General features: G+C 42.8%; 1 protein-coding gene across 1 annotated transcript in view; it reads left to right on the forward strand.

Annotated features, from left to right (window-relative positions):
• Window positions 1–3,866: 3,866 nt before the first annotated feature.
• Window positions 3,867–23,002, forward strand: part of LAMC1 (laminin subunit gamma 1) — a 157,382-nt gene continuing 138,246 nt past the window's right edge. Inside the window, exon 1 of the mRNA XM_081948795.1 lies at window positions 3,867–4,451. Coding sequence (XP_081804921.1) covers window positions 4,076–4,451 — 376 coding nt within the window. The 5' untranslated portion in view covers window positions 3,867–4,075. The remainder of the gene's footprint in view (window positions 4,452–23,002) is intronic.

Below are 23,002 nucleotides of genomic sequence, written 5' to 3' on the forward strand. Positions count from 1 at the left end.
GAATCTTAAAAGAGCTATGGAGATTCCATGGTGATAACTGTCTCTGACTTAGGAACAATAAATCACAACTAGTCCTTAGCCCTGTCTGGCAGGACCAATCTACTATAGAGATGACAATGCTATCATTTAAATCAGATCATATCTAGGATAAATTAAACAGGAACAAGAGAAATGGAAATGTGCTATCATTTGGCTGCTTATGTTGACACATTGATAATATCAGCAGCAATATCTATTATTGATTGCTTTAAAAAAACAACTAAGAATGTTGTGTGTGAAAAGCTGCTGGAGGCAGTGTAACCATAAGAAAATATTAAAAATAATCTGTCATAAATGCAATCAATATATAAAAACCAGACATCTTGTCACACATCACAATGATTGAGAACAAGAATCTGGAATGCAGTTGGGAAATTATGATTATCTTGATTCATAATACCTGGAATCATCAACGGTTAATTTCCATACCAAGAATATCCATTAAGAAAGAGATTGTGTGTGTATGTGTGAGTTATACCCAAAATTTCAGTAGCTATGGCATTATTTAACCTTATGAGAATTAAGAAGGATTGAGTGGATATATTTACCCCTAGAACAAGATTCTTCATTAACATTTTGGTTGAACCTAATAGTAACCAACCTAGTCACAATCTAAATAAGATCACAAAACAAGATCATGTCACTAAATTCTACCTTTATTAGTTACCTGCAAATGTCCTGTTTGCTAAAGAACTAGCATAACTGTTGCTGTTTATTGTCAAAATGACCTCTGGACTTATATATCTTGCTCAAGAGCCATGCATTCTCCAATTCTTTAACTTGGAAATGCAGCTTAAGAACTGGAAGTTGAACCTACATAATTAGGGCTTGCTCTATTGCCATATTTTGGGGAGAAATTTGTGTTTTCTTCTGGCCTAGGATACTTGGAATTTTTCCACTACTGTTTTAGGAATTCTGTAATTTTAGGCATCTTTAACATATCAGGCCAAAACATCTTGATTTGCAGAATAAATTCCTCACATATTGTTTATGAACATTTGAATTAGGTTGCCCCCCCTCCCCCCAATAAATAGGCAAGGATGCAGACTTTCAAATAATTACATTTCTTTAGGAATTCAACTTGTAATATAAAGTGCAGTACTGCAGGCTACTTCTGCTAATTGCTGGCTGCCTGCAATTTGGCAGTTCAAATCCCATCAGGCTCAAGGTTGACTCAGTCTTCCATCCTTCCGAGGTGGGTAAAATGAGAACCCAAATTGTTTGGGGCATGCTGAGTCTGTAAACCACTTAGAGGGGGCATTAAAAGCACTGTGAAGCGGTATATAAGTCTGAGTGCTATTGCTATAAATGTGCATATTGCCTCTAGTAATCTGGATCCTAATTTTGCCTATTGAAGTTATATTGTCAAATCTTGTTTGTATAATTCTTCCTTAAATAGTTTGATATCATTTTTAAAATGGCCTTGAGTTAAATCATTATACGCAATGTTCCCCACAAATGTTCCCTCCTGTTGAAAGAGCACATTGAAAAAAATGCTTATGTGACTGGTGAATGTTTGGAAAAATACATACCATCAAAACATTACTTACTACAAAATCAGGAACTATAGTTCCATTATCACTTTGGTTTAAAATAACTGACAGGGATCCTTTTAAGTTTAAAGCAGGGGAAAAGTCGAAGTTGACTTACAGTTTGATTTGTTGTATATGAAGTATGAAACGGAATTTAAGGTTTTTTTCTAACTAAATATAAGCCCAACTGCAGGTAATTTATATGTTTTCATTTTAACCCATGATTAGCCAGACTATTCTTTTCTTCATTTGTTTCCTTTCTCCTGTGTTGAAATAGAAATGGTTGGCTATTTGGGACAAGATCTTCACCGTCTTCAAATGTTGGAATGATGGTACATAAGTGATATCCAAAATGTATGTATATCCAAGATGTATCTGGCCATGTGTGCTATTTATTTATTAAATGTTTATGCTGCCTGACTCCAGTGACATGGAGGTTCACAGTTAAAAACACATAGAACAATTTAAAAAATAAAATAACAAAAACCAAAGGATAAACGTGGCACAAATTTGACAGCAAAGAATGCATAGCTGTATTATCCAGGAAGGAGCTTCAATCACCCACATTAAAAACCTATAGTATATTATATGCTATAATCACTTTAGTGTTACAATAATTAACTGTGAACCCAGAACCTTCAAATCTCTTGAAAATTTACCATATACCAAATCAGAGCTAGTTTGGTATGTTAGACATCAGGCTAGAAACTGGGAGACTGTGAGTTCTAATCCCGCTTTAGGCATGAAACCTACCCTTTCTCTCTCAGCCCATCCCACCTCACAGGGCTGTTGTGGGAAAATACATGATTTATTTATTAGATTTTTATCTCACCTTTATTACTTTATAAGTAACTCAAATTAGCAAATATATCTAATAGTTCTCCTATTTTGGAGGACTATTAGATATCTTCATTAATTGAGTTACTTATAAAGTAATAAAGGCGAGATAAACATCTAATAAATAAATAGTGTATTTATAATATGCATTATAAATTGTGTATTTATAATATGCAGCTTGAGCATTTACATCTCAAAAGATTGAAATGTAAGGCCGTGCATTTTAAAAAATGTATTATGGAGTGTATGTTTGAATAAATGACAGATCACTTCATAGGAACTTTTGTCAACTGAGTATTTCTCTAAATGATTGAATTATGAGTGATTTAAAATATTTTTAGAGTACTACTGGTTTATGTCAATGCATCCCCCCCCCCCCCCCAATAGGATGACTTTAACATTTAAGAAAGCATGATTAGATTACGGTACTCAGCCAAGATACTTAGAGTAAGTGTGATTCAACTATTGGCTGTTTCACCTTCAAATCTGAATGCAAGCGTAAAAGATTGGCAACTATGTACTCATGCTTTATTTACTTGTACTAGGTAATCAGAGCCCATTCCTATCTAACAGAGACCGACTAAATGTAGATAGATTTGAGGGACATGGGACTGAAGTCAAATTGACTCATATCCGAATAAACACTGAACATCTTGTTGCGACTACTTATGCTCAGAGAGCAAATTTAATCAAAACGATTTTCTGCTTTAATTTCCGCCGAGTCTTAATTTGGGTATCTTTTAAATGAAAGCAAAAAACAAAACTCAAGTTCACGTCTTCCCAGAGAGCGGTAGTGTATCTTTTTTCTTCGCCCGCCGAGACGTCCAACTATTTATTTATTTTTAGTAAAGCCGTTTATAAAACCAACGTACAGTTGAGAAATCAGAGCCGGCGGGGTTTGCGAAGGCAGCGGCGGCGGCGGACTGTACTTCCAAGTCAGACCACAACTTCCAACTGCTGCGCTTTTCCTTACTTGGAAATAAGTTCCTCGGGATTCTGCAGGACTTCCTTCCGCGTAAAAACGCGCAACGACGGCAGAAGCTACATTCCTGCAGCGAGGGGGCCGGGACTCAAGTCGGCGCGCAACAACTTTTGGTTAATTTAGAATAGATTAATAAATTAATAAAATAAATAATAAAGTAATAAAATATAATAAACAAACAAATTAATTAACCTGGCCTGGCGGCGGGGTAGGAAGTTGAAGGCTTTGCTGCTATCTCTTCCTTTCTTCCCCTTACGGGCTATTTTTTCTGTTTGGCAAAAAGTTCCCACGCGGGAATCCTTCCCCATTCAGGACATTCCAAAAGGGAGAGGCGGAGGCGGGGGGGGGGGGGAGCCCGAGCCCGCGCCCGCGCCTGGAAGGACCCTGGTCAAGCCCTCTCCCCCCCCCCGCCTCCCCTCACCCTCCGCCTCTGCTGGAGGGCTGCGTATCCCAGCGTGCAATGCGGTGCCCCCACCCTTTAGCAAAGAGAGCGGAGAGTGGCTGCGTGCGTGTGTGCGCTGTAACTTTCTATGCACACTCGGTGGATGTGAGCGCTGCTGCAGCGAGCCGGGGCCCTCTTTCCTCGGGAGACAGCGGAGAGCAAAGGGCAGGCGGGCAGGCAGGCGAGCCACTTTTGCGGGGAGTGGCGCTTCTGGGCTCCGGAGAAGGAAGGGAAGCCGCAGGGATGGACGTCCGCTTGAACCTTGGGCTGCTCTTGCTGCTGCTGATCGGGCCGTGCGGCGGCGCCATGGACGAGTGCGCGGATGAGCAGAGCGGGCGGCCCCAGCGCTGCATGCCCGAGTTCGTCAACGCTGCTTTTAACGCCACCGTGGTGGCCACGAACACGTGCGGTAGCCCGGCCGAGGAATACTGCGTGCAGACCGGCGTCACCGGGGTCACCAAGTCCTGCCACCTGTGCGACGCCTCCCAGCCTCACCTGCAGCACGGCGCTGCCTTCCTCACCGACTACAACAACCAGGCCGACACCACCTGGTGGCAGAGCCAAACCATGCTGGCCGGCGTCCAGTACCCCAACACCATTAATCTTACTCTCCATCTCGGTGAGTGGTACCAGCCGGGCGGGGTCGGGGTGGACTAGAGGCTCTCGAAGAAGCCCTTCTCCTGATCCAGCCAATATAGCTGCTGCATTGCAGGCTGCCAAGTTCGACAAGGCATCTATCCTTCCCCCCCCTTTTTTTTTCTTTGATATCTGGCTCTCTGCCGACACTTGGATTTTGTAGCATCCCCTGGGCAGGAATTTGGGAAGGGTTAGGCCTCTGAACAGCGATCATCCTCTATGAAACTCTGGGGATGCCGTTGAAGTTTTTATTCAGGATTCTAGTAAGCAGATGTTGGAAGATAGTTTCCTCTTTGATCTGCCTGGTGGTGGATTTCTTTCTTTCAGTGGAGTAGGAAATGAAATGACTTTCTGCTCCCAGTCTTTTAACTTGTGTATAGTTGGTGAGTTGGGGTGAATTGGAGCGGCTTTCGTTGCTTCTTGATATCTGAGCACCAGGAAGTTGTGTTCTAAATGATGGGATTTTAAGCATGGGAGTGGAAAAAAGACTACGAATAAATGCAGGATCTCTGTACTGCACCTTGCCCAGGGTAATATTGTGGGAAAGAGAGTCAAATAGCACAATTGGCAGTTTCTTCTAACCATGTACATTATTTCTTTTCAGTAGCCTGCCAAAATATCTTGAGTTTTTCTCTCTCTCTCTACTTTTCCTAGTACGATTGTAAAAATGAATGATCACAAAATATGGGCTCTAGGTACATTGTGTATAGAAGTTGTTTGGCATACTTTTCGAATTGCATCTGTTGAGTGGGTGTCTGCACAGCATCTTTCTTGATTTCTTTTGGATTTTACTGAAAGGGCGATGGAAGGAAAGTCTGCATTATTCGCTTTGGTTGCTACTTACTAAAACAGGTGTCTAGAAAACAAAGAAACTTCATTTTTCAAATTAGAGAAATCCAAATGTACTGAAATAGCAGCCACACCCAAGATTAAGAGAGGCATATACTTTCACTTGTTTTGTCCAGTGGCGGCAATTAGTAATGTAAATAGCCATTGTGTTCACTGCCAGATCTGGAAAACTACCAGGTATAAGTCAGTGGCTATAGTTTACATACTAATTATATAGTTTATAATTAATATACTTTTAAGTTGCTAGATTTCCATGCCTTGGGCAGTAGCAGAGGGAGCCTATGGAAAAGCACTTCTGGATGCCTTTCAGAATGGGAGCAATTATATAATTTGCAGGAGTACCACAAGTAATAGTTACTTATCAAAAGCCATTTGTAGGTGTTTTTTTTAAAGGCATGAAGATGAACATTCTTTACTTTAAAATTAGAGTGTAATTTCCATTCTTGCTGTTCGTTCAGCAAAGTCTTCTCCAGCTTTGTGCATTCCAGTGCATTACCCTAACTAGGGAAAAGTACTAGTTGAGGTCCAGAAGTGTGAGGAATACCAGGTTGAGAAAGTTCGCTTGAAACTGTCGAAAATGAGCCTCACTGGCACATGAGATGACATATTGGGCACACCGTGATGCTTCCCTATTATTCATATTGATGTCATGCTCTTTTCCCGCTGAATTCATGATCAAATGCATGATGGAGAACTTTCCTACATATCCTTATAACCTGCAAAGAAGGATGGGTTTAGACAGAGCTTGGTTCACAATTTAGCTATGGTTTGCGAGATCCAATCTGGGTTTCCCAGACCAGAGGTTTAGTCTTCTGAGTTTTTGGATTCGTGCTGGAACCCATCCTCAGGGAAGTTCTGTCTACCAGAATGTTTAACAAACTATGGTCTGTTAAATCACAGTTTGGTGGAATATGCTGAGCTAAAAATGAAGCTATATTATGCTAAGTATGATACATGAACCTGGTTACCGATTTGTCCTTAGCCAGTGAATTTCATGGACAGTCAGCCTTGGTAACTTGGCACCCATTGTTAGATCACTGTTCTGTGATTACATTGGCGCTCCACTCTGCTAATCCTAATGAACTTAATTTAATTCTGTGAACTCTCCCAATCTGGCTTCCTCTGGGTATATTGGATTTAATTGATTTTTAATTAAAAGATTCTGAAAGTAAATAACCTGACATCTGACATCTAGCCAGGCAGGTGTCCATAGATTTTTGCCTGGGGACTCTTGCTGTGTATCATTATAGTCATCCTGAACTCTAACCCTCTGTCATTTTATCAATTCCTTTCTGAAACCCATGGTCCTTTCTCTTCTTACATTTAGGGACGGAGGCATTAATGAGCCTCTCTGGTCTTGCATCTTTCTCTGGCTAAAAGACAAACAATAGGCAAGATTTCTTTTGCTGTCTGTATACATATGTAGCTAGTTGGAATTTACTTGTTAAACTTAGACATTGTGGATTCCCCTAACTAAACAAGCTACTTTAGCTTTTGCCCTCTCATTTATTATTTCTCACTAACAGTTTCTTTCACATCAGTCCTGAACACTTTTGCCTGATAGCAGATTTATTTAATTATTCTGTATCTTTTATAAAGAGGCAGTTTTATCCTTTTCTCATTTCCTGTGCTGGTTGAACATGCATTCTTCATTTTCCTGTACAAAAACTCAATTTCCTTTTCTTAACTCTTCCACCACCATTCCTTGCCATTGTGGCAGGAATCTTAACTTTCCTGTCCCTTAACCTAATTCCTTTCTGCTTTCTTCAAAGTACTGGAGGGTTACTTGTACAGTTACTTGTACAGTTACTTGTACAGTTTGACAAATCGGTCTTCCTTGGGAAGATAATTTGGGGTAAGGGGAGACTTTCAGGTTAAAGATTGACTTGAGGCAGCAACATAAATGTAGAAAAGTTAAAACAGTCACCACACAAATTCTTGTTGCTTTAGGGAAATTGGTGGAGGGGAACTCTTCCATGTCACCTTTGTACATCTGGAGAGACTAAATACTTCAAAGAAGTATTCTGTCTCAAAGGTTAAATTGTAGCTTTGTAGTACTGAAATGGAATTTAAAATAGGTAACAAAGCAGTTCCACAGTTTATCCCATGTAGGAAAAATACAAAGGAAATGAGTTGTCTGAAAGAAATAATAAATTGTTGAGGCAGCATCTTAGCAGTTTATTCCATTAATTCTTTCTTGGTTCTTGCTTTGAACAATGTGTGTGGTGGAGAGAGATTTTGAAGTCTTGGATGTAGGGTTTAAAAAAACGAACTTTTTTTTAACAGAAAGTAATCATTTCGGAAGGATGCTTTTGACACTTCCTGACTGCAAACATTCAAATGTTTGCACACCTGTAGTAAGTGCAGTAAGTGTTTTTGGAGGGACTTTTATTCAAATATTATGATCAGTAGAAAGAAACAAAAAAAAGAACAATTGTTCATTTAGCAATTGCCCTGAATTTTGCCTGCCTGCATTTCACATTTTGAAGGAGGATGTTTGAGTTTCTGTTATCTGGATGGTAAACAGTGAGGTCGGGAATGGAACAGTGACTTATTCATTTGACTATATTAAAAATTATTTTCTACTTTGTTGCCATTTCTCAAGGCAGGTTTAACAACAGCACTGGGTTAATTGTAAAACTTGTTTCAAATGTCAATATTACTAAAACGTTCCTAATATTAATAGAACTGCTTATTTCTGACTTACAAAATTTGCAGACACCAAAAGAATTGTACTCTGGAATGCTACTTAACATGTTTCTGAGTTTATCAGTCAATATAAAATGAATACACAAGTTTAAAATGCTCTAATAAGCTTTAATGAAAAGCTATAGTTTTTTTTCCCCCTTGTACCTTCAAGTCAGTGTTGGTGGACTGCAAGTTCCTGCAGTTTTCTTGGCAAGATTTCAAGTCATTTGTCATTGCCTGCTTCCTCGGGTTGAGAGAAGGTGACTGGCCAAAGGTCACCCAGCTAGACTTGTACATAAGGCAGGACTTGAACTCACAGTTTCTTGGTTGCTAGCCTAATGCTTTAACTGCTATACCACACTGGCTCTCAGCGAAGGGAGTACAGGTATTCCTTGGTTACTGACTGCCTTTAACAACTGTTTCAAGTTACACAATGTAATGTTGCAGTTTTCTGCAGTCATGATCGCTACCTGTGGACTTTGCAACCAACTTGTGACAAGAAGAATTAAAAGAGAAGGTATAAGAAAATGAGGGGGGGTCACATGATTTGACGCTTAGCAGCTGTGCCAGTTAGCAACCAAGTTGCCATTCCTAGTTGTTGTGATTAAGCAAGGACTACCTATAAGGAATCTCACCACCACCACCCCCTTGAATATTCACATAAAAGTTTTCTTGGCAACCACATGGTAGTAACTTGCTATTGCTTTCTTGTGGATTGGACAGTCTAGTTCACAACCTAGAGATCTTCTTATATAGGTAGTCCTAGATTTAAAACTATTTGTTTAGCAACTGTTAAAAAGTTATGGCAGTACTGAAAAAAGTGACTTGTAACTGATTCATTGCAACATCCCCATGGTCACATTATTGCAATTCTAGTGCTTGGTGATTGGATGTATTTAGGATGGTTGCAGCATCCCTGGATCATGAGATCTTCTTTTGCAACCTTCCCAGCTGGTTTCTGTCAAGCAATGTCAATGGGGGAAGCTGGATTTCCTAAACGGCTGCATGATTCACATAATGGCCACAGCAAAAAAGGTTGTAAAAAGTCATGTGATAACTCATTTAATGGCTGCATTGCTTAGTAACAACTTCTGGTTCCAATTGTGATCATAAATCAAGGGCTATCTGTAATATCTTCAAGTGCTCTGCAGGTAATTAAAATACATGCAGAAGAACGGAGTGGAGAATTGGTTTGAAGTACATACAGTTCCTTTTTAAAATTTCTATTATATTAACAGTGTAGTTGAGCCCATGAATAGTAGTTGCAGATAGCTGCGCAGCTTTTGTTAGTACAGATTATAATTACTGATGTGTTGGCTGGGAATTGTTAGAATTGTTGTTTCATCATATCTGGAAGGCATTAGCTTAAGGAGAGGCCATATTCCAAATTCCATCAGTTTCCATCATTTGTGGCAATAAAAGTTGGGCTATCTATTCTTGACATTTTTACTGATTAAAGACAGTTTATGTTCTTACTGCTTTAGATGCATTGATGTTGTTATCCTTATTTATTACTTTAATTTTCCATTTGTATTTTGCATGTGTTTTTTTTCTGCCCTTTGCATCACCTTTGATGTTGGAAAAGAAAAAGAAAGTTAATATAAATATTCTGCAATTATGTTTGGGGATCTTGGTATTTTCTATATGCTGTTAGTGAAACAAGGCAAGCTATATTTATTGAAGATAGAAGAGTATATAAATGAGGACTGCTTTTAGCAATGAAATAGTACATCAGTACTGAGCTATTTTTGTATTTTGGTCATATTTGACATATACGGTATTAGCAAATCTTATTCGTTTTCTTTAAATGAACAATCAGAGTAAAAAGAAACACAGCTCTATGTATATCAAATCAATCTTTTTGTGGTGAAAATGCACAAAGAAAGTAAATTGCCTTAAATCAGTTTAGTGATAATTTGGAAATAGCTTTCTATCAGTGTAATTATAAAGCCAGATTAGAAAGAAAGACAAATTAAATCATCCAACTACTTCAGGTTGTTGTTGTTAGTTGCAAAGTTGTGTCCGACCCATCGTGACCCCATGGACAAAGTTCCTCCAGGCCTTCCTGTCCTCCACCATATTCTCGAATCCATTTAAGCTCACGCCTACTGCTTCAGTGACTCTACCCAGCCACTTCATTCTCCAGCACTATAGTTCAAAGGCCTCAATTCTTTGGCACTCAGCCTTTCTTATGGTCCAACTTTCACAGCCATACATTGCATACATTGCAACTGGGAACAGGTAGCCATCACCTAATAATGGTAATGGGGACCAGAATTTCTGTTGTTCAGCAACGTGGTCAAAAAGCATAATGCTGCGTGACTGCTTAATGACAGAAATTGTTGCACCTCCTCTTACTAAGTGAATCATTGTGGGTCATTAAGCAAGAAGGTCATGTGATCTCTGTTTGCATCCTTTTGCCTCCTTCCTCACTGACTTTGTAGGAAGCCAGCAAAGAAGATGGCAAATAGTGATGACAAGACTGTAGGGACGCTCCAATAGCTAGAATTTTGAGGACCAGTTTTAAATATCATTCATCCAGCACTGTTGTAAGTTTGAACAGTGTCTGACCAAGTGATGGTTAAGTGAGGACCAACTGTAATTTCTTCTAATTGCTCATAAGAGGTCTATCTCATGACCTGTTTTTTCCCTCCTTGCTTCACTTCCATTTGCTCTTCTTTGTTGTCAAGGTTCTTGTAGACTCCAGTGGAGTGTGTGTGTCTTATGTAGACAATGACCCAGCTGATTATGCAGCTGTCTGTCAAAGTGGGTAGAAAAAACACACACCAAGAGACCTGTTGACACTGACAGCATTAAAGCTTTTTCCATAGTCCAACACCTTATCTCTCTCTCTCTCTCTCTCTCTAGCCATTCTCCTTGGATTAATTTATTACAAGGATGGAATGAGTGGCGTGGCTGGGTCTGTATTTATTACAATTGGAGAAAATTAAAAAGCAAAACATCTATTTCACTAGGTTAGTTTGACAAAGGTGTGCTTGTTGTATATTCTGAGTTTGTTTCTTTTTAAAATTCAACAGATGCTATGACATGGTAAGCAAGAATTCTCCAAATCATTACAAGTGATACCTTCTGACTCTTATTTGTTCTTCTTGAAGTGTGATCCACTCTTCCCCATTCCCACTGGCTTATTTCAAGAGAAACAAATTGTAGCCAATCTTTTGGGCAGAACAGTCCATGCTTTGAGGGCTGTGGTCGATAGGAAGGGAAGCCAGTAATTGCTTTATCATCGCCTGCACCATTACAGTGTTCAAATTGCAGGTAGGGCAGAGTTGGGAAGTGTGGCGTCATTTGATTCTTTTCGCAGTATGGCAGCAGTATTGATGGGTAACATAACCACTACAGCATATTCTGCCTTTACATGAAGGTTTCTTCTATGAACTCTCAGATATGGTGTGAGAGGTCAAAGGTTTACTTACGTCTTTTATTAGATTTATATTTGGTCTTTCTTCCAGAAATTCAAGGCAGCAAACCTAGCGCTCCCACCTCTACTTTTCCATCTCCTCAATAACTTTATGAAGCAGGTTGTGCCAAACTTTATGAAGCAGGTTGTGCAACTAGTCAAAATCACTTAGTGAACTTTTATAGTTGAGGGTGAACTTTGAACTGGGTCTCCCTATTCCTAATCCATCACTTTAGCTTCTATGCTACTCTGTTTTCCCCAAAATAAGACCTCCCCCAGATAATAAGTCCAATTGGGCTTTTGAGCGCATGCGCTAAAATAAGCCCTTCCCTGAAATAAGCCCTCCTTGAAAGTATTGCAACACAGCAGCAGCCATGACCACACTTGCTGCCTCCTGCACCTCAAAAATAATAAGACCTCCCCAAAAATAAGGTAAAGAGTTTATTAATAAGACTCTGTCTTATTTTCGGGGAAACATGGTGCCCTGGCTGTCTTGTTGAAGGTGTTAATGTTCTCATAGTTTCTGAATTTGTAACATTCTTTCAAATGTACTCCATTTCTAGTCCTTTCCCTAGAGAAAAGCTGTAATATAAAATATTGTTCTGTTAGTCTGCAGGGAGGACTAACTATTACTATAGTTCAGGGTTGCCATGTTTTCCATTGGACTGTTATGATTCTGCTTTGCTGTATTGTCAGACATTGCTAGAGGAAGCAGTAAGATCTGTCTGGCTCCTCAGCTGGAAATGCTCATGCATTTTGGGAGTCATTTGGTAGAGAACAACCAAGCTGAGCAACCTTCATGTCTTGTGCCCAGTAAGTAGATTCCTGATTTGATTTAGAGTTCTACTACGGTATTTAAATATAAATTTGGCTGAACTCTGTCTCTTCTGGTGAAGATAAATCAGATAAATTTACTGCTCTATCAGTAAATAGAGCAGTGATCCAGATATGCAAAGAGCTTAAAAGCAATTCACTTTTAAAGTTACTAATTGGTAATCTGGTATTGACATCAGTATTTATGGCACTCAGAAACAGATTTAGTAATTTTGCCTTACAGCTTCTTTGCAAGTTTTTATTCCTATTACTATAGTTCAGAGTACTAATATTGTAATTACTGTATTTTCCAGAGTATAAGACGCCCCTTTTTCCCTCAGAAAAGAGGCTGAAAATCTGGGTGTGTCTTATACACTGAATACAGCATTTTTTTGCCTCCCGAAACTGCACCCCTTCACCAAAATGGCCATGCATAGCTTGTAGGAGGTTTTCTGAGAGCTCCTGGGGCTGGGGGGGGGGGGCAGAAATGAGCAAAAAATGGGCCGTTTTTTGCTCAATTCTGCCCCTCCCAGCCTCAGGAGCAATCTATAAGCTTCCTATTGTTCTATTTGTGACAAAAAACAAAACAAAAAAACTATTTGTGACTGTTTTTTTTTTGCTCATTTCCCCCTCCCCCCCCCCAGAACATTCTACATGCCTCCTAACAGCTATTCATGCCCTTATTTTGGAAAAAAAACGGGCCATTTTTAGGAGGTTTGCAGAGTGCAAAAACTTTTTTTTTAAAATTTGCCTCTTCAAAACCTTGGTGCACCTTATACTCCGGCGCGTCTTATACTCTGAAAAATACCGTACATTTCTGGAGTAGAGCTGAGGGCAGCATACATAGTTTCTTTCTCATAATTTACCTCTCTTTTTATTGCTTACTCTAAAGAGGTGAATGTCCCTAAATTTCTTATTGACAATTGAATGCTGATTTATCCTGGTTAATTTAGATCAAATTCAGCACATTTGGCCACATTGAGTGGCCTCAATTATTCTCCAGTGTTCCTTTCTGTTATAGATGTGGCTGTTTCTTACTCCGTGGTTGTATCACATGGTCCCAATAATGGATACCAGTGCCTAGTTTGGAGGTATTCCAGAAGTCATCATTGTCTTTAGAAGACAAGTTGGTGTCTTCTGATAGGAGCACTTCTTCCCAGCTTCAGTTTGTATACACATACCAACTGTGTATATTCCTGGACAGGATTGATTTAGCAACATTTGTTCATATATTGATAGTCTCATATTTTAATGATAATAATGTGCTGCATGAAGAACAATATTTGCACGTCAACCAAATGTTGCAGCTAATGCAGGATGTGTTGACTGAACGGTTGAGTAGAGTACCTGACTTGGACATGTAGTTGAAGTAACTATCCTGATACAAACCAGGGATACTTACACCCAGATTGAGTTACTAGATACAAGGCCTTGACCAATTTGCGATCAGGATAACAGTCAAATAATCTCTGCCATTATAGACATGGCTGGTCATGAGGACAACCAAGGAGGTCCTTCTCCATGTATTGAGATCTGAGATAATGCTTCTGGCATCTATGGCATGAGAACCATTTGAACCTTAGATGACTTCTCCCTTCTTGCTTAGTGTAAGAGAATCAAAACAAGCTTAAGGTAGGTTATAAGGTTTGGTGAAAAGATTGGAAGAAGCAATTCTTGCTTAGACAGCTAATCTTAGCCAAAAAATTCAGTCCATAAGCAAGGCTGCCATTGTTGGAGCTCCCAATTTGCTAGTCCATTTTAAGTTGTATTGTGAAGATCATATAGTTATGTTATTTTTAATTCCCAAGTTATTTTATAAATGTGGGATTTCATTGTGTTCCATTTGCACAAATCTCTTCTATTTAAATTTGAAGGGAAAGAGGTAAATCAGGATTCATAATGTTGTGTACATAGCCAGCCTCCTTTTAGAAGTTATCCTTCTTGAATTGCAGATCTAGCAGAGTTGTTTTTAAATTATACTTCAGTTTCCATCTTAAATGTAACATAGTGGTACAAGAGTGAAAATAACTTTAAATTGGATTGCAGCCTATTAACTATTAACTGCTTTACTGTACACAGTATGTGTCCCTTTTGAACTGCATAGGAACGTATTTTGTTTCCTGCTTTGAAAATAAACCACAGGCTTGCAGCCAAAGAGTTGGCTTGTTTTCCAGTAGAGTAGAGGGAGGGGTCACGCGAGGGTTATAACACAGCCTGATTGGTCCATTAGACTGAGAGAAAACTTCTTAACCTTCTGTCTCTCTTGTTGGTTCCCAATTTCCTCTCAGTCTGGACCAAGCACTGTGTTTGGTTCCTAGATAGTGAGTTTGATTGATTATTGATAGATTAGTTAGAAAGTATTCGGATTTGTCTATTGGCTATGCTAAATTCAAAATATGTGGCTGCGCCCAGACGAACAGCTCGTTCCTGTCCTCTGCAGGCAGGGAGAGCCCTGTGGGGAATCCTCCTCTCCCTGTCCGCGGGCCGGGCGCCTGGACTGATTCCCGGGTTGACGGGCGTGCCAGGCGACCCCTGAAGCACCAGGAGCCTTCCTCAGCCGCCCGCAATGCGCCTCATCTAGGGACCGAAGATCGAGCTGAAAAGCCGATTGGCGCAGCGCGCGGAGAAGCGCGTGAAGAAAAGCCGCCGCTCCACTGCCTTTGCCTGACTGCCTCCTGCCACGCCAGCTCACTCCCTTGGCCGCGCAGTTTAAAGTTTTTCCTTTTCGGCAGTCTGGGAGGCTCAGGGGCGAGCCGCTCCATTCAGTAGCGAGCGGCTGCCTGAAGAAAAACAGGCGAGAGGCTCCGGCGGCCATTTTGATTGCCGCCACGTGCACCAGGCCTACAGGCCCCAGGGAGCACTTGAAACAGCAAACGAATTCAGAGCCTGAGGCCTAAGCAACCTCACCGCGGGCCCTCCAGGGACCAGTTGCCTAGCCCTGTCAGCTGGCATTCGGCTCTCTGCTTCCTGCAGGCCCGGGAAGCTCAGAGGGACCTTGTCAACGAGCACGTGAGTGGGGCGATGGCAGCGCGTGCTGTTTTGGCTCAGGCCGCTCCTGTTATGGCCCAGGAAGACGGGGAGGGCTCCTTAGAACAGCCCAACGCCAGATCTTCCTCCTCAAGGCCTCTGGCTTCACATAGGCCTTCCAGGGCCACTGAGAAAGATGAGCTCAGGCGATCCAGGGCTTTGGAGAAGACCATTGCTAGGGCTGAGAGACAGGCCCAGTCATCCAGGCCCAAATCCAGATCCAGGTCACCCAGGGACCCCAATCCAAGCCCTTCTCCCCCGCCTCGTAGGGGTTTTAGCCCTTCTTCCCCCTCGGTGTCCCCTCCCAGGTCTTACCGAAGTACAAGGGGGACAAGGTCACCTTCCATCCTGGGGTCTCCTGAGGGAGTGGAGGTAGAAACAGTGGACCCTCTGGAAGGCACCTCCAGCGGTTTCCACCCTATCGGGCTCGGCCCCTCAAGGTCCGGACCTTTACCAGGATGAGGAGGCTGATCTGGATCACCTCCTAGAGAGTATAAAGAGGCTCATCTCAGCAGCCATCTCTCGTGGCATTGCCCAGAGGGATAGGGCCCCGACACATGCCAGGGGCCACTCCTACCATAGGTCTCGATCCGGGCCCTCATCCCCTTCCTTAATTAGTGAGGTCTCTTCCAGGGGGGAGGACAACCGAAATGACATGGGGTTTTCGGAAGACGAAGATGCTGCACCCCCAGACTCCCCCTCTTCTTTGAGCCTACTCCCTCCAGCCATGTTCAAGCCATTACTTCACAAGGCTAGGAAGACCACCAAGATCGGGACAGGGGACCCCACAGTCCCTCCTCCCAGGGATCCCGACATGGCCATGTGCTCTAACACAGCTACCAATAAGGAGGAGATCCCTGCACCCCCGCTATTTATGGAAGTGGTCAAAAATCAGTGGGCCCGCCCTTCCAACTTCTCCACCCCTGGCAACAACGATCGTCATGCCTATAATCTGGAACAGAACTTTACTCAGGCCCTCCAGCTCCCCACTATCGATACGCCGATAGCGGCCCTTGTCACCTCTTCCCCTGTCGTGTCAGGAGATGTGGCAGACAAGATGAAGCCGGAGGACAAGCAGGCGGAGTTGACCCTGCGGAAGAACTTTAACGCTTCTGCGTGGGCGGTCAGAGCAGCAGCCGCAGCTTCGTACTTTAACCGTACAATGGTGATGTGGCTCCGCTAGCTCCAGGATCGGATCCCAATCCAGGACGACCGCCTCCATCAGGACATCACTAAGCTTATGGCTGCATCCCAGTATTCCGCTGACACGACGCTGGATGCGGTGAAATTCGCTTCCAGCGCCTTGGCCACTTCTGTCACCTCCCGTCACCTCCTGTGGCTATGCAGTTGGCAGATGGACAACAAGGCAAAGTGAAATCTGGCCGCAGCCCCCTATTCAGGCCCCAACCTCTTCGGGGCGGCCCTGGACCCCATAGTGGTGGAAAATAAGGACAAAAAGAAAGTGATGCCTTACACCACCAAGAAGAGTGACTCCCGTCACCAACCATACCGCAGGCCCTCCTTTAGGGCCCTCGATCACGACCTACAGCAACGGTATCAGTCATTCAGGCAGGACAGACAGTTTCCGCGGTCTTCCTACCAGGACCGCTCCCGGTTCCAGCCCCAGTCTAAACGGCGCTTTCACGGAGGGGGCGACCGTCCCTTCCGCAGAGGGAAGTGACTCGAAACCGAGTCCTCCCATTGGCGGCCGTCTAGCTCTGTATGCGGACCAGTGGGACAAGGTCACCACAGACGCCTGGGTCAGGGCCACCGTCCGGTACGGTTTGAGGTTGGAATTTCTCACCAAACCCCCAAGGTTCTTCAAGATTTTTCCCCCCTCCAGGAGCCCGGAGAGGCGCCGCCTCATGGATCTCGCCGTGGCGCACCTCCTGGAAATTCGGGCAGTGGAAACCGTCCCGACTTCGGAACGCGGGTGGGGCCACTACTCAAACCTATTTGTGGTTCCAAAAACCTCAGGGAGTTGGAGGGCCATTCTGGACCTCAAACGCCTGAACCAGTTCCTTGTCTATCAGAGGTTCAAAATGTCTTCCCTAAAGTCCATTCTGGTGGGGATCAGACGGGGGGATTATCTGGCTTCGGTGGACCTGACAGAGGCCTACCTCCACATCCCAATACTCAAGGCCCATCGCAAATTCCTGCGCTTTTCCCACAGGGGAAAACACTATCAATACCGGGCCCTCCCCTTCGGACTGGCCTCAGCCCCGCGCACCTTTACGAAGGTCCTGGCGGCATTGGCGGCTCACCTGCGCTCGGTGCCAGTGACACTCCAATGCTACCTAGATGACATTCTAGTTCAAGCAGGCTCTCCCCTGGTGAAGCGTTTTCTCAAAGGGGCGGCAAACTTACGACCCCGCCGGTCCATAGATTTCCGACCTGGGATCTTCCCCTAGTTCTTAAAGCCTTAACGGGATCTCCATTTGAACCTCTTCGGGAGATTCACATGCGTCTGCTCACTCTTAAAGTGGCGTTCTTAGTGGCCATCACTTCGGCCAGACGCATATCGGAGTTGGGGGAGCTTTCTTCCTGGGACGACCTCTGTCTTTTCCATCAGGACAGGGTGGTCCTTCACCTCGATCCGTTTTTCCTCCCGAAAGTGAACACACCCTTCCATAGAGCCCAAGAGATCATACTTCCTGATTTTTGTCCTAATCCATCGCATGAGCGTGAGCATTTATGGCATAGGTTAGACATCCGCCGTGCTCTCCGCATTTATCTGAAGCGGACGGGGGGGGGGTGTACACGTAGGATGGAGGCACTCTTTGTGTCCTTCCAACCGTGGTCTCTTGGGAAGAAGGTGTCCTCCACCACCATCGGTAGGTGGCTGCGGCAGGCCATAGTCGAGGCTTATGGGGCTTCTGGTCGGGTTCCTCCTTCGGGTATTACAGCCCACTCCACGCGTAGCGCCGCGACCACGGCAGCCTGGGCTACTAGGGCTCCGTTCGAGGACATCTGTCGGGCGGCCACCTGGGCTTCTCCGACTCCCTTTATTCACCATTATCGGTTAGACATTTACGCCTCGGCTGAGGCGTCCTTTTGCCGGAAGGTCCTTCAGCGGGTGGCGGCCGATCCTCCCCCTAGGGCCCAGTCTACCCTCCCTGGGACGTAGCTTAGGTATGTCCCTCGCGTGACCCTTCCCTCTACTCTACTGGAAAAAGAACGTTGGTCTTACCTGAACATTTAAGTTGAGTAGAGGGAGGGGTCACATCCCTCCTTAGTTATGTTGAGTCAGGGACTGGGTGGGGGAGGACCGGGTGGCCCCCGGGGCTTGTTCCTTTTGTTTTTGGATCTTCAGATGCAGACTTCAGCATCAAGGAAACTGGGAACCAACAAGAGAGACAGAAGGTTAAGAAGTTTTCTCTCAGTCTAATGGACCAATCAGGCTGTGTTATAACCCTCGCGTGACCCCTCTCTCTACTCAGCTTAAAAGAAACGTTCAGGTAAGACCAACATTCTTTTTTTCTAATCTGTGAACTTTAGTTTTCTTCATTTCTTTAGGTTCTGACTCTCCACCCACATATTCTCTCCCTCTTTGCCTGTTTCCTCTCTTTAGTCTCTTCTGACTCGATCTTCCAATCATTAAATCTTCCATTGAAGACTTCCTCCTCCTCCTCTTTCTCCGCCACCGTTCAATTGCTAACACCAGTCTTTCAGCTATACATTTGTTTCAATTGGGCTATAACATAGTTGGGGGAAGAAAGAAGAAGAGACAGACTTGGATGAATAATTTCAGAGAGAATATTGGTGGAATTCCCAAGTGAGGAACAAATTAACCACCCTGGTACTCCAACCTATATATTTATCCATGGTGATTATTTTGAAAGTTGCACCTAACTTTGCTATTAAAAAAAACGAAGAGTCCTTTTTAACTAAAATAGTTGTTCTGTATTGTAATGATAGAAAATCCCAGTAAAGCATCAGATTGTATACTGGATAAATTGAAGTGAGACTCCTAGGCTATAATCAAAGAGAAGATCCATTCTCATTGAAGAGTGGACATGTTCCTGAACATTGTCTTTAGAGTGTCATCTTAGCTGAAATATCAATTCTGTACTTATTTAATCTTTCTTAGAATATGTACATAATTTGGAAGAAATCTGAGAACTCTTTCTAACTGTACTTTTTGTCAGGAAATCTTTTGGAGACTTTGTGAAGATCTGGGAATAGCTTTAGTGATTTCACTGAGGTATTTGTGGAGCCCTGAGGGGACACTATTTTAGTTAGACTCACAAAGGCTTGATTTATACATTGCAAGTTTCAACTTGAGTGCTTAAGGGATCTTTTTTTTAAAAAAATGGCCAGCAGTTGTTCAGTTCAGTTATATAAAGTTGCTGTTCAGCTCTTGATCTCTGCCCTGAACCTACGTTTTTTTTCTCCAAACCTCTATCCCTTCATCCTCACACCACTGGTGCCTCTGAGACACCAAGAGACACTTGATAATACTAAGCATGGCTGAGAATTTACTTTCAGGAATAGAATGAGTGGGAAATTATTTAAGGAGAAGGAGGTGACTGCGTGGCATTTTGCTATACAAAATAGCTGCTATTTGTGGTCTTGGACAGACTTGTGACAGAGGGATTTATCGCTAGTGCGGGCATTTATAGCTGTCCCCTGGCATTTTTTAATCTTACCTTTTATCTACTCTTAATACTTCTGCACTTACGTTAAAGGGTTTGTGAAGGTGTACTTTAAATAGAATGAATGTCCATGCCTTGGCCATTATTTTGTGTTGTTGCTACCATTGGTAGTTTGCAAATCTACTGAAAAGCATGTAGTGACTGACTGAAAGCCATGATATATCAATTCAAACATCAGACCACATTGTAGTTAAATTTAATCATTTGATGGGATATTTAAAGAAGCCACAGTGATGATTCCTCCATTATAGTTAAGAGATTTATGCTGGTTTATGGCTGTAATAGTTTTGATTTGATAGTTAAAAGATTGTATTTTCTTTGTCCAATATCTCTTTCTGTTGATTGTATCAAGTATAGTTAAAATTTATGTGAGGATGATGTTTACTAGGTTCTTCAAAACACTTTCTTATGGTTGGCTTATAAATCCAGAAAAGTTTCTAGGGCATAAATATTTTTTCTAGCCTGCTTATTTACACACTCCTATAACAGTCATTTGTTTGTATTGGTACTCTAAAAAGGATCGGAATGAGGTCTTATAATTCTTTTCGGGTTTATAAAACATTCACTCACTGTTTGTAAGAGTTGTTATTTGTTAGAGATGAGTTGCTGTTGGTAGCATGAGGAGTAAGAAATTGAAAAATGCTTGTTTATGTAATTGGAACATAACACACTTAATACAAAGATGCTGAATTGAATAGATGGGCTGTTTATGGGGAATGGAGGAAGATGGAAAATGTACTTCCTTGGTATTATGCTGAAATAGTGATGAAATGTTACTTAGAAGCCTGCAGTGTAAGCAGTAAAAGGCTTGGCTTGTGTTACTATGGCTTTTGTTATACCACAGTCCTAAAAACTGCATTTTACAATGCAGCCCAATTTCTCTTTTCGGTTTATCTTTACTGTGCATACAATACTATAAATAGAAGATGGAAATGTTTTAGCGAGGCCAGGATACATCACAGTATGTATTATTTCAGCAATCCTGAAATCACCATGTAAGTATTTATAAACAATTATCTCTATGTCCCAGAAATAGGCAGTATTTTTTTTTGTGACGAGTGAAGGCAAATATAGGTGCCCCATGATAATGTTGCAAGATCCAATCTGGGTTGGTCACTGGGACCAGAGGTTTAGTCTTCAAAAGCTTTGCTGGAGCTTAAGGAACTTCTCTCTACCAAAATATGTGTTTTGGGCTAGTCTGTGCTTCGTATTTATATGGTGCCTTCCTTTTGGTTCATTGGTGTGTTGGTGGCCAACGATTGGCTGTTGTTCCCTTGTGCTGCCAAGTCCTCAGATCCTAAGTCAGTGATGGGTTGCAGGCAGTATGCCCCAGTACGGGCGTACCGGAGTCTGCCCAGAGCACCGTTCCGGTACAGTGCTCCGGAGGGCCCACCTGAGCTCCTTACCTGTCCTTTAAGCCTTTGGTGCTTCCGCGAACGCACATGGAGCATATGGTGCCTGCGCGATGCTCCGCTGAGCAGTTGGAGCATCGCAGAGGCTTGCGGAGACGTCGCGCAGGCACACGCGTACGTGTGGGCGCCGATGTGGGCAAATCCGGAACCCACCACTGTTCTAAGTACCTGATAACCTTGTGGTAAATCAGCATTCCTGCTGATTGACAAGGGGCCTGTTTCTCAGACTTCAATCATTTCCGTGGTTATCTTTGTACCTACATGACCAACAATCTTAATAGGTGCAAAATTGAGTGTATGTCCTTGTTCATTGCAATGTGAGGCTACCAATAAGTTTGGGTTTCCTTGTCTGACTGCTCACTTGTGTTCTTGCAATCTGGTGGCTAGCTTCCACCCCCGTCTGTCCTACAGAGTTGCAGGGGGAAATCCCTGCAGGGGAATCTTGCAGGTTATCTCCAAGAGATCTTTGCAGTGCATGATTTGTCCTTGTACGGCAACCTCTGGGTGTTGTTCGATGCACACTTGCAGATGTATCTTTTGTCTGGAAAACATGGATTGAATGCAGTCCTTCTTTTCCACTTTCAAGGGCTTCAGGAAAGTATGATGCTGATTCTCTAAAGGGGCAAAATCATTTTTTTTTTACTTTTTTATTTTGGGGAGGTGGAATACGTACATTCAGAAGAGATACAGGAAGTTTATATGTGCCTTCACACAGGAAGTCTTCAACTTATAACCAAAATTGGGACTGGAATTTTAGGCACTAAGCGACACAGTCATACAGTAAGATGTCATAGGACTGTATTGCTTAGTGATGGCAATCCTCGCAATCCCCATTGTTATTGTTATGTTAATTTTTCCAGTCATTAGCTGAAGATCCTTCTGAGCTTGGTTCCTCCTAACCATAAGCCGCAATAAAATAAGGAATTCCTTCTAACTCCTCCTCTCCCCAAAGGTCTCTTTCCCACTTTTTTGCATTGCAAAGCCAGCTATGTGGCCCAGCAACCAAGCCAGCCATGCCTTGTCAGCAAGGAGATGGTAGCAAATTTCAGCTGGGAAAGTGGAGGACCAGGTGGCAGGGGTCCAAAAGGATACCATTGGCTGGAGATAGGTGGGTGGGTGGAGTTGAAAGCACTCCTGCATCTTAAGTATGAGTGGGATGCCAATTTTGATCACATGACTTAAGGGGTGATACCACAGTGTAACTCCAGACATGGGTTGTAAGTCCATTCAGCACCATCCTACCTTTGAATGGTTGCTGAATGAATGGTGATAAGACCAGGATTTCCTGTATTTTAGCAATTTATTTTTAGGTGTTTTTTTTTAAAACCAGAACAACTGTGTGTGTGAAAATGAAAGATTTTATCACAGGATATGATTCCATGGTGGGAAGAGTTGCTTAAGCCTTTGCTACCTTCTCAACAGAGCAGTGTTTCTTAACCTTGGCAACTTAGGTTGTGTGAACTTTGACTCCCAGACTTCCCCAGCCAGCATGGGAATTCTGGGAGTTGAAGTCCACACATCTTAAAAGTTGCCAAAGTTGAGGAACACTGCCCTGAAGGGCAATTAAGAGCACCAGGTTAGAGACCGGGAGATTGTGAATTGTAATCGTGCCTTTGACACAAAGCCACTTATTTAGGTGGCTTTGGGCCAGTCATTCTCTTTCAGATGT

This window comes from Natrix helvetica, assembly GCF_964273705.1.
Source record: "Natrix helvetica genome assembly, chromosome: 3".
Taxonomy (NCBI): domain Eukaryota; kingdom Metazoa; phylum Chordata; class Lepidosauria; order Squamata; family Natricidae; genus Natrix; species Natrix helvetica.